This window comes from Lates calcarifer, linkage group LG21, assembly GCF_001640805.2.
Source record: "Lates calcarifer isolate ASB-BC8 linkage group LG21, TLL_Latcal_v3, whole genome shotgun sequence".
NCBI lineage: Eukaryota > Metazoa > Chordata > Actinopteri > Centropomidae > Lates > Lates calcarifer.
The window spans coordinates 2,493,234-2,505,558 of record NC_066853.1 but is presented as its reverse complement, the minus strand read 5'-3'; the positions used below and the strand labels follow the sequence as shown (position 1 = coordinate 2,505,558).

The 12,325-nt window shown below is 41.2% G+C and overlaps 1 protein-coding gene across 2 annotated transcripts; it reads right to left on the bottom strand.

Moving 5' to 3' along the window:
* Nucleotides 1-369: 369 nt before the first annotated feature.
* coq8b (coenzyme Q8B) lies at nucleotides 370-10,767 on the bottom strand. Of its 2 annotated transcripts, XM_018662675.2 has the most exons (17): nucleotides 10,668-10,761; nucleotides 10,323-10,401; nucleotides 9,928-10,109; nucleotides 9,605-9,743; nucleotides 8,940-9,145; nucleotides 8,764-8,830; nucleotides 7,840-7,914; nucleotides 7,380-7,499; nucleotides 7,197-7,282; nucleotides 6,223-6,363; nucleotides 6,053-6,134; nucleotides 4,284-4,377; nucleotides 4,062-4,203; nucleotides 3,105-3,212; nucleotides 2,955-3,020; nucleotides 2,755-2,841; nucleotides 370-1,973 (listed from the first exon to the last, which is right to left on the bottom strand). In XM_018662675.2, exons 3-17 carry the CDS (start codon nucleotides 10,105-10,107, stop codon nucleotides 1,677-1,679), a joined length of 1,890 nt encoding a protein of 629 aa, XP_018518191.1. In that variant the 5' UTR covers nucleotides 10,108-10,109; nucleotides 10,323-10,401; nucleotides 10,668-10,761; the 3' UTR covers nucleotides 370-1,676. The 2 variants fall into 2 exon arrangements, with proteins under 2 accessions (XP_018518191.1, XP_018518190.1); XM_018662674.2 differs by lacking the exon at nucleotides 10,323-10,401 and having other exon boundaries at nucleotides 10,668-10,767.
* Nucleotides 10,768-12,325: the final 1,558 nt, after the last annotated feature.

Genomic DNA, 12,325 nt, shown 5'->3' with positions numbered 1-12,325 from the left:
GCTTTCTCCATCAGATTTTTACGATGTCAGTGAACGCCTCGCATCCCAGCTCCTGTGCCGCGAAATATAACATTTTTGAGCAGCTTGCAGAAAGACAAAGAGTCAAAAATAGATCCTCAAAAAACAAAAAGACCCATCATGTCCTCCATTATTTGATCCTCAACTGTTGCACCATGATGCTTGTTGGTCAATTGGTCAATACCAGAACACTGTAGGAGGAGTGCGAGGTCGAACATGGCCTTCGGTCGATGGCTTTTCCCAAAGAGGTCTAGAACTGAAATGGAAAGATCAATACAGCGTGGAGAATCCTTGGCTTGTATCCTCTTCTTGAACACCTGCCAGTAAAGCTCAATATGGGATGCGTATAAATATTTTTCACATTTTATTTAATTATAAAAGAAAACGCAACAACCTTTAAAAAAGAAAGGACCATCAGTGTTTTGCATTATGACGTTTTATGTCAAATATGCTTTATAATGCAAGGCCATTACTCAGCGGGGTTCCATTAGACTGCCTTCGCTAATTCCCTCTGATAATCTGCTCATCTAGTCTGCCAGTTTAGGAGAAAGCTTTATTCATCAACTCATCAGGCAGCACATCAAAGTCCTTCTAACAAAAGAGAGAGAGAGAGAGAGAGAGAGAGAGAGAGAGAGAGAGAGAGAGAGCGAGCACTTGGCAGCGTCAGCTTGGCAATGATCTGTCCTGTAAAGACAGAAGATTCCCAGCTCTTTGGGAAACATGGTGGACGTCGCTGGAGTCAGAAGTCAAGGAGGAAAAAAAGTGAAATATACATCTTTGTTTTTGAGAAATGTAACTGATGTAATCAAACACACCAACACTTAAAATGAAAGATCATCAATTAACATACAGGTTTAATTAGTAATGAAGTCATCTGGGCGTCAGTATATATTTATTATGACTAGGGTTGCAAAGGGGCAGAAAACTGGTAAATTTCCAGAAACTTTCCATGGAAAGAAGCTGATTAAGTTTGGAAATATTCAAAGTTGGAAACTTTCAATGAGAATCAATTGGAATATATGGGAATTAATGGAAATAAACTGGAAATTTGCAAAATTGCAGGTTGGCCTATAACATGGAATTTAAATGTAGTTGGAAGAACAAACATCTTGCAGCATAATCTTGGTTAAAACAACCAGATATAATGCAAATTCAGTTGAATTTCTACCCTGGGGGTGAGAGGATCAGAGGGCATATGTTTATTTTATTTCAATATTCACAAATAAATTAGAAGACAATAGAAATTCAACTGAACTTGCATTAAATCTGGTTGTTTTAGCAAGATTATGCTCCAAGATGTTTTTTTCCTCAATTACATTTAAATTCCATGTTATAGTCTAACCTGCAATTTCACAAATTTCCACTTTATTCTTGTTAATTCCCATATTTTCCCATTAATTCCTATATATTCCCATGAGTTCCCATGGAAAGGTTACAACTTTCCAAGAATTTTGCAACCCTAGTAATGACACATTTATCACCGTTTTCATTAATATTTAAATTCCATGTTACAGTCGTCACCTGAGCACACTGGTGTAGTCAGTTACGTGGTGTAGAGTCTGATCCAGATTCAAGTCTCCACCCTCTGTCCCTTTACTTGGTCACCCACTCTGAAAAAGTCCTGGGCGTATTTAGGCGCTAACCTCGTCCGTGAGCTTCTACACACTGGCCTGCTCCGCCTGCCTCCTCTGGTTGTAGGCGTTGTACACGTCGAGGAACATGTCCCTGCAGGATATGCGCGCCTTCAGCTTGGAGCAGATGAGGAAGGAGCCGGCCATCTTGCGGTGGAGGGAGTACGTCTCCTCGGGCGGCGGGGTGAGGCGGTGGCGCAGCATGACGGGAATGAGGCTCTGGATGCGCTGGGTGGTGCTCTGCGTGCCGAAGTCGAAGGGCTCCGCCGACGCGAAGGCTTCGCCGAGGATCATCACCGCCTCCACATGGGCATCCTCAAAGGCCTGAGCAGGGAGAGGAGTTAGACTTATAATCACTGTTTGTGTGTATAATAACACAGAGGCTAATAGCTGTAAAGTAGAAGAGTACACTGAAGGTTTACACAGTACAAACACAGTGGAAACTGCTTTTTTGAATGTGTGCACTAGACCTGAAGTGTGCATAATATCTTATGTGGCCCATACACAAAGGATAACTATGGTATTTTTGAACCTGGGCCATGTTTTTGGGTGTACCAGACTCCATTGACAAAAACAGGAATTTTACATGGGCGTTCCTGGGATACTGCTGCCTCCATCTGTTCGTCTGTTTGTGTTATTGTGTGGTACCTTGACTTATGTAAGGGATCTGAATACTAATTTCACCACTGAAAGTTACACAATAACATAAAAAAACTAACAAATGGAGGCAGTGGTATTTCAGCAGCTCCTGTGTTCTGCTCAGTAAAATTCCCAGTTTTTGTCAAGGGAGTGTGGTACACCCAAAAAACTTCTGGGTCTTACTTTATATAATAAGAGAGATGACACTACACCAACACTCGATGATACATTTGACACATCCATCTGTCTCACAGTTTGTTTTACTGTCACGTTCAAACATGAATCATCCCCTTTTCTTTTTATGTTCACAGAAATCCATTCAAACAGAGCTGTAAACACGACCTATTTAGCAAAGATAGGAGGAGGAGGCAGTGAAACTGAGGTAAGAAGAGGCACCAATAAAGAGGAGGATAAACCATATCAAAAATAAATGAGCACAGCAGCAGCAGAGACTAAAATACCTCACCTTGGCCTCGAAGCCTGTCAGGAACTTCAGGTCCTTCGATTTGGAAAGAACAGTCGCTCGATCGCCCACGGAGGCTGCGTGCACCACCTGAACACGGACAAAACGATCGCACGGATATGGTAACCCTGTTTATTTAAAGACGTTCCCCTAAGGACAGAAATTCACAGGTAGGTGTCTCATAATTTTAGATTTGTCGTTACCTGTATGTAGTCGTCTGTGAATGACTCTGGGTAACTTCTGCACGCTCCAAAGTCCAACAGGACGACCTGAAGGCGAGAGGAGGGTGTGGGTGTGTTATATACCTGCTACACAGACGGTTCATTGATGGTTCCTACAGCCGGTCACCTCACCTTGTTAGTGTCAGAGTTGTAGAAGAAGTTGGCCCAGTTTGGATCCGTCTGCATGAACCTGAACTCGAACAGCTCCCGGAGACACAACTGGAGGATGTTGAAACAGATCTGAAGAGAGAGAGAGAGAGGAGAGATATTTTCATGCTACAGCTCTTATTACAGTCTCATTTTCACTGTCTGACAACATTACGGAGAGTAAGGTCCTTTTTCTTTAACCAGCAATATTGTGATATTAATACCAGACTCCACTGACAAAAACAGGAATTTTACTGAGCAGAACACAGGAGTTGCAGTTGGTTTCTTTGTGTTAATGTGCTGTACTTTTACTTCAGTAGAGGATCTAAATACTTCTTCCACCACTGAAAGTCATACAATAACACAACTAACAGATCGAGTAGTGTGACCAGCAACTCTAAGCTCGTAAAAATTACTGTTTTTGTTAATGGAGTCTGGCAGTGATATATAGTAATGATTCTAGTTAAATGACAAATAAAAAATATGGATAGGATTCCTACAGAGACAGACCTTTTTATTAAAGAGTAAGATCCTTCTTCTTTAACCAGAGACAGCCATTTTATCACTACCAGACTCCGTTGACAAAAACAGTACTTTTACTAAGCAGTAAAATAGGAGCTGCCGAAATACCACTACCTCCATCTGTTGTTGTTTTTTTTTTGTGTTATTGTGTGAAGAAGTATTCAGATCTTTACATAAAAGTAAACATACCGCACAATAACTAACAGATTGAGGCAGAGGTATTCCATCACCTCCCCATGTTCTGTTCGGTAAAATTGCTGTTTTTGTCAATGGAGTCTGGTAGTGATGAAACGGCTGTTTCTGGTTAAACAAAAGGCTTTATGTCTGTAGGAATCCTATCCATAATGTTGTCAGACACTTATAATAACAATATACCCCCTGTCAGAAATTACATTTGCCTGTTGCTGAGTCACTTCATACCTGGTTCCTGGTCTCCTGGTCCAGGTCTACACAGCGGTCCAGCGGGACTCCCTGTACCAGCTCCATGGCCAGAACCCTCTTTCCCGACAGCTCGTCGATCACCTCTGGGACTTGGAAGAACTCATCTCCCTCCAACAGGGACCTGGAGGTCAGACACGACATGACTCAGAAAAGTAGCCGGTGAGGAGGTTTAACAGCTCAGATAATGTCACGTAAACCCACCTGAACTTCTTGGCGCACTCTGCCTCCCTCTTGTAGTCGCACTCCCACGCCAGCTCCCTCTGAAGAACCTCTAAGCTGCTGTCTGCAAACAGACCTGTGGAAAAATAAACACAGAAAAAACAAACTTCAGCTACTTTGAACGTATCGACAAGGTTTCTGCAATTAAAAAAAAAGGAGTGAATACAATTCTCGTGATACATCTGGGTCTTTAATCAATTAACCAATCAATCAGACTTTATTTGTAGAACACTTTCACACAAATACAATGTAACACAACCTCAATCCACCCTCAAAGCAATAAACACTTCTGTTATAAATAAAGGACTCAATAAAAACAGGAACTGCTGTCATAAATCTCATGAATTTGAAATGAGGAAACACCAGAGGCAATATAAAAAGACAATGATAGAGAAGTGAGGTGTGAAAAAAGATAATAAAAATACTTTAAAAGAGAAAAAATGTATTGAAGTGAATAACTAGAAATTAAAGGTAAAACAATCCAGAAAATACAATAGAATAAATAGAAATGCAGAGTAGCAAAACAGATAAAAACATATCCATTAAATAAGATAAATAAATAAATAAAAATCACTTTAAAAGTCTGGATCTTAGGTAGAGAGACAAGCTGAGCAAACAGCCCCTCTCGACGTCCTGTGTCCGCCAAGAGCGTCACAGAGAAATGTTAATTTTTAACATGAAACTGTTTTATTTAGTGTTTTTACTGATATTAATCACCAGGTCTGTTTGTTTTGGAGAGGAGGAGAAAACTGAGGATAATTCGGCTCCCAGTGAAAACCACCTGAACAATGAATACTGAAGGAATCCTAGCGTAAAAACAAGCTAAGCTAACGTTAGCGGCAGCTTAGCTATCAACTGACATCCCGTATCAGAAAACACTGATGTTGAACGTGAAACAGTTTTATTCCGCGTTTTTACTTATTTTAATTACTTGGTCTGTTTGTTTTGGAGAGGAGGAAACCTCTGAGGATAATTCGGCTTATAGTAAATAAACCCTTGATTGATCAACAGTGAATGAATCTTAGCCTAAAAACAAGCTAAACTATCGTTAGCGACAGCTCGGCTAATCGCCGCAGTCCCTTACTGACAGCGTGTGTCCGCCTAAAAGCACCGGAAAAACACTGGTTTTAACACGAAACTACTTTATTCGGTGTTTTTTCAGGTTTTAAGTATCAAGTCTTTTTCTTTTGGAGAGGAAGAGACCTCTGTGAATTATTCGGCTTCCAGTAAGCACCTCCTTAACTACTGAAACTGAAGGAATCCCACCCTAAAAATAAGCTAGGTTAGCGTTAGCAGCAGCTCGGCTAACAGCCGCAGCCCCTTACTGACGTAGGGTCCGCCAAAGAGCGCCGGAAAAACACACATTTTTAAAGTGAAACTACTTTATTCAGTGTTCCAGTTTTAATTATAAAGTATGACCACTGTGGATAATTCGGCTGCCTGTAAAAACCTGAACAATGAACACTGAAGGAATCCTGACCTACAAATAAAATGCAATGTGTTGTTGAACAATGCAATCAAGCCGACAACTTGTGTCACCCAGCTGAACATTACATGCACTTGTGAAAAACCCTGGTGTACACCACTGACTACCACATAAAACACGTTAACACATCTCCCATGAATGATGCAGACATCCTCAGTCCCCTCTGACAAACTGTGTCACCTAGTTTGAACCTGCAGCTACAGCGCCCCCCTCTGGTCTAACAGTGACACTGCTGCTGGAATTAAAGAGAACAGGTGATTGTTACCTTCTGGCAGGACGACGCTCATTTTCAGCACAGACATCAGGTTGTTTATGTCGCTGTGGATGCTCTCCGCCACCCCAGGATACTACAAGAAGAATTACAGAAAGTCTAAATGACACAGACAGAAAAACAAAGAGGACGGACAGACAGAGATATAGAGCATGTGCGAGTACCTGGATCTTCATGGCTATTTCTCTACCGTCTTTCAACACCCCATGATGCACCTGGCCGATGGAAGCTGCAGCGAATGGTTTGTCTTCAAAGGACGATAGTTTCTCTCGCCAGCCTGGTCCCAGTTCCTCCTCTAAAACTTTCTACAGACGGACACAAATACAGAGAGTTACATTTATATTCACTACAGGAGACGCTACAAGTCAGGGACAACACTAAAGCTTCAGTGCAGTGAAGTAAACACTTAGAACTAAATCTCAAAGAGATTCTTGAAGCAAGAGAGGGACATAAACTGTGGAAATATTCACAAATATTCATGAGTGAAAGGGAAAAGAACATCACAGTGAAATGCAAATTATTGACGTCGGTGCTACGGCTTTCACCCTGGTGGTAACACAAAAGTACTCTGATGAGCTACTTTTCTCAGTAACAACAGAGTAACAAATGCAACAAGTTACTTTTTTAAGACTAGTAATTTTGTAACATATCAAGTTACTTTAAAAAAGTAACATTACCAAACACTGACCAAGAGTTAGATTTAGAAAATGTGAGAGGCTTTGTTTTGATGACAAGTTTAGCTAAAAACAGAAAAGTTTTTTCCTTTGCGTTTAAAAAAAGTTTTGCGTTCACATGACAAAGTTGCGATCTTTGAAATCAACAGTCGCGTGCACTGTGTGCGCCAGTAAACGGCGATGTAACTTGATTAATGTTGTCCTTCTATTCACAAATGAACAAAATATACTAAAATCACAACGGTCTCAGTTTTTCAAAAGGTTACACTCTGGAACCTGGTTTCAAAAGTTTGTGTTTTCACACCGCTCAAAACACTGTTGTCGTGTGAAGAAAAGGCAAAATCGCAACTAAAGTTTTACCATTTGGGGCAAAAACCAGTAATTTAAAAACATGGATCTTATGTGGTGACGGAAACATTCAAGTTTATATTAAAATAACCACATCACAAGATATTTCTACTTACATTCATCTGCCACGTGGGCATGAAGTCTGCACTCTGCCGGACCCTCTCAAAGATCTTCTGCAGCTGGGGGTTAATGAAGGAGTTGTCTGCAGAGGAGAAGAAGAAGAAGAGATCGAGAGGTTGTCAGGAAAACATTTTCACCACCTACAGATCCTGTGTGACTGCGAGGACTTCGGTACGTACCCTGAATACTGAGCATCTGTCCGATCTTCAGCGCAGCACCACGAACTTTACACAGCGTGTTGACTATTCTCTCAGCGTTGGCCTCCGACAGGAGAGGAGAGTCTAACAGAGCATTCATGTCTACAGAAACACAGAGAGTACGACATATTAGTTACAACAGCACAATTAAGAGTCATTTATCTTAGTAATTATCTTCAAACTGCCTGTAAATAACGAAGCTTCAGCCCTGAACTGGGCCGAGTGCAGACAGCAGAGTGTAAAAACTGGGGCGTCATTAAACACTGTTCATTTAACACATATAAAGCTTCTTGTTAGCAGGTTTGATTTAAAGCCCGGTCGAGCGCTGACACATCAGAATGTAACTTCTCCACAGGCCGAGCAGCTGTCTGTCCGTCTGCTGGATCAGCCAGATGTGAACTGGACCAGCAGTTATTTTACAGGAAGATGAGAGTACTCTTACCTCCTTTCTGTTTGCCGCCCAGCGACTGTTTTGCCACCTCAGCGATGGCACCGATCCCCAGACCTACTGCCAGTCCTGCAGCACAGAGACCGAGACACAAGTGATTTTAAATTTAGAGCCACTGAACAGACAATGGAGGGGAGGGAATGATCTGACACAGCTGCTGCTGCTGCTGCTGGAGGAAGTCTGGCATCTTCTGCTAAAGGTTTTTAACTTCTGTCACTTAGAGCAACTTTATTACGCAACTATTTTACCTTAAAATGACAGTTTCAGAGTCATTTTGATGGCTCACTGACTTGTATAGAGAGATGTCTGTTTTTATGCTCCGTAATCCTGGTGAGCAGGTTCGATCCCTTCACTAACTGAGTGAGACAGCGGCTTAAACTGCTGGAATCAGACCCAGCAAGTTCAAGAGTAAAACTGAACTGTAGATCAGTTAAAAAGATGTAGAAGTCGTTAAAAACAGCGTTTATCTCTGATATGCAGTGAGAAAACTTAATCCCTAAACTAAAATATGAAGAATTCTAAATGGAGTTTGGTGCGTTTGTTGTGGTGACAGCACTTCCTGCTCCAGAAGCTGGGGATCATGGGTAATACACACAGTTCAGAGAGTGGCAGGCTTTGTTTTCTGTGCATGAAAACCACGTAACCTCTCAGACTCAGAGCCAAACACTCATGGCTGCATTTGAACTTTTAACAGATTTTATAACGAAGGTGTTCATAGGTGTTATGTTTAATGTGTATAATAACATCTGAACCTCTGTCTTGTAGAGTTGTTCCTTGACACCTACACTTTAGTTGAACTAGGCTCTGTATTTACAGCAAACAGTGAGCTTGTACGTTTCATTTTATTGTACAAGGCTTGAGCCATGTGGCGACCTGAGGAGGAATGTCTGCGATTCAGAAAGCGTCCACTGTTCTTACCCCCAAAATTAACCAGCCTGCTGATTCTGGTGGCAGGAACCTTCCTCTCTCTGGCACGTTCGCTCAGCTGAGGGAAGACACACCAGATAATAAAATAAGAATTACATCACAAAGTCCAACATCTGTGAGTGTAAAGTAGTGTAAAATATTACAGCAGGTCTAACTCTTCTACAGACCTTCTGTCTGACAGGTTTGGCCGCAGCCTGCTTCGCCTCCCTGGCCTTCTTGATGTCCTCTGGTGTGAGTCTGGCCACCACAGTGTCATGGACAGACCTGGTCTGGCAGTAGTACCGGTGGAGGCCTGGAAAGGTGTGGAGGAACCGAGCACTCTGACCCGGCCAGCCGGCCCCCCCAGCTGCTGCCCCTGGAGGAGGATGCGCTCCTGATGTAGAGAGAGGAGATGATAGAATCTCTTATTAAATATATGACCTGAACATGAGAGACTGGCCTGTTAGCACACAAGATAAAAGTTATATCTCATGTCAAAATACATCCATTAAAGTGTTTTTTTTCACTGACAGGTTCAGACTGTTGTCATAAGTGTCTAACAACATTATGGATATGATTCCTACAGAGGCAGAGCTTTTTATTTAAGAGTTTCGTTTAACTATAAACATCACTATATATCACTACCAGACTCCATTGAAAAAAACTGTAATTTTACCTCACAGAACACAGCAGCTGCTGGTCAACAGCTGCTCCGATCTTTTTTTGTTTGTGTTAATTTGTGGTACTTTGACTTACTACTTGTACAAGCTCTGAGTACTTCTTCCACCACTGAAAGTCAATGTCAGTGAAATGTCACCTCATGTACATCCTAACAAGTGGACCTTGACAGTACCTGTTGGTATATCTCCTGCAGCTCCAGCTTCTGCATCAGGGGAGAAGTCCGACCCAACAGCCCATTTAGCTGCTTCATCAGGGTCCACATTCTCCCAGCCCTCCGCATCCGGAAACACATCCTCCTTTATTGACTGTTGCTACAGACACAGCAGAGTTGGAGGGATCATTTAGTCAGTAATTACTCTGTGTGAATATAACCTGGACCGTCTTTTAAAATCATCAATTAATCTCTAAATTATTTTCTAAAATTTTAATAAATAATTTTTCAAGTTCCCAGAGCCTAAAAAAATGATAGATTGAAAATATTTTCTAGAGCCTCACCGCATTACTGCCTCCCATAAAAGTGCCCATGAATCCCTCCACCACGTCCTGAGCAGCTTTGACTCCTGCTCCCAGGGAGGAGTTACAGGCCATTAACCGGAGCTGCTCTCCCTGCGTGGTGACCAGGGCAGAACCCACTTTACCTGCTCCTCGCAGCACCTGCAGCACCTCTGACAGCATCACTTCAGGTGGAGAGAGGAGGAGGAGGGAGACAGGTTACATGATGTGAGACGGGTAGTTACAATATAGGAAAATGTACACACCTCACCAGACACACCCACCTCACTCTTCAAACCAAATAAACCCCTGTTTGCCTGATAATACATCTACAGTTATTTGGAACGTGACAGAACAATGTATAGAATGTTGGGGCAACAATGTATCATGTTCTTTACCCTGCAACGTGGTGTAACCTTGGCTGTGATTGGCTGCTCATGTTCCAAGACATGCTAATGTGTCATGAACACGTGTTTCCTGCAATAAACGTTACAGTGTCGAACAGTAGCTAGCAACACAAATTTATAAGACACGTTCATTGTAAAAGACAACAGCATCTACAAACTCTCGGCTACGTTAGCTTACTCATAAGCTAGCTTCTATATCACAGTGTTGCCATGTTGTATAACGTCTGCAGCTGCTAGCTACAACTAAACACTTAACCGTAATCAACGTATTTGTCTTTTACGTGAAAAAATACGATATTGATTGATTTTCTACTGTCAATAAATTAAGTTACTCACTTTTCCTAAAGCTTCGTTATCCAGGATTCTCGGTGACTGTCCTCCTCTACCACTGTGCTGCTGGATGGTCTGTTTTGCAACGACTCAACACCCGGAAGTTTAATTTTGACTGATGTGGTTAGGATCCAATCGCAGCCAGGTGGAGTTGAAGTGGGCGGGACCCAGAAGTTAAAACAAGGAGGGGTCTATTCCTTTAACCAATGGCAGTGCAGAAAATGAAATTATGGGGACAGTTTGTCCAATTAGAGTCAAAGTAAGGCGGGTCTAGAATGAAACACCGTCTAATGAGAATGAAGGGGGTGTTGTCGCTTTGGAGGATGCCTGTATGCACGTGGAGCGAGGTACAGTTACCAAACTAGAGAAGAGAAGTATTGTACATACTATGTATGTTTTCCAAGCGGGATTATGCAACGACACACTTCGGCTACAGTTCAGACATCATATACAAAATACTCGTTCTGTTGTTACATGCTCCTTTTACTAGTTCTACAACATTTGTGTATGAAAAGAAGAAAAAGAATGCAAAGGAAACGTGTTTGTATGATATGAGTTTTAACATCATGCATTACATACAACTCTCACTCTGCATTGGGGGTATTTTTGTACTCTCAATAAGACAGATTTGTGTGTATTATGATACAGTTTATTTCTTAATTTAGATGACCATTAATAGTTCAGAGGAAAAGAAAAGTACCTGTTTTTAATCACAACTTGTTTAGAATAATTCATTTTGGACAAAAAAAGATACATTTCCAAAACATTAACATTATATAATTATATAATAACTATATGATAATAACTATTATATATATAATAACTATTATAAAAACTGATAAATGAGAATACTGAATTGCCCAGGCAGACTGATCCTGTGTTTTACAGAATATTAGTTTTTTATGAAAACAGGCCTAAGTTTTGTCCTTTGCCTCATGATTATCTTTTCCTGTAACACACTGATCACCTCTGTCTGTCAGAGTGTAATGCTATGAAGAGCATCTGACTAGAGCAAAACAAAGAGGCTGATGGTGACTTCTGTAATGAATGTCAGTGAGGTCTTCACCACTGAAATACTGTTTCTAGGATGGACACATGCACATACACAGAGTGCGGTGATGTCTGGCCCTCTGCTGGACCGGGGAGGTTCTGCCCTAAGGTCGTGCTCTCCATCACCTATCTGAAATGCAAACATGTGCAAAACACACTGACCACTATGACACACTCGCTGTATTCCTCCACCACTACCTATCTGCAGATGGATTTGAATGTGTACTATAAGCATATGTAATATAGCCATACTAGTGAAGAACAGCTGATGCCTAAAAATTCTTGTTTCATCTCTGACACACACGCACATAAAGGTTTTGGAAGCTAAGATGAAAGTTTAATGATTCTTGCTGGCAAACTGGGTCATTGCAAGAGACACAGTGAGTAAAAAATATAATAAAGAACTGAAACAAGAGTATAAAAATAAGACATATTGAGATGGGCAAAAATAACAGCAGACTCACATGGGGAAACATAAATATATAAAATATGCAAGGCAGATACTGTTGGAGAAAAAATATTAAGACATAAATATTGTTTAGAGAAGAGGAACAGGGTCACATTTGAAAAATTTATTTGGATTTTATTAAAACTCAGAATTCTAGAATTTCCAC

What these genes read in the sequence shown, in the direction of transcription:
- coq8b (XM_018662674.2), bottom strand. An exon ending in CCAAACCTGTCAGACAGAAG is followed by an intron (nt 8,831 to 8,939) that starts GTCTGTAGAAGA and finishes GTCTTCCCTCAG; the next exon opens with CTGAGCGAACGTGCCAGAGA. An exon ending in TGACAGGCTTCGAGGCCAAG is followed by an intron (nt 1,974 to 2,754) that starts GTGAGGTATTTT and finishes CTCCCTGCTCAG; the next exon opens with GCCTTTGAGGATGCCCATGT.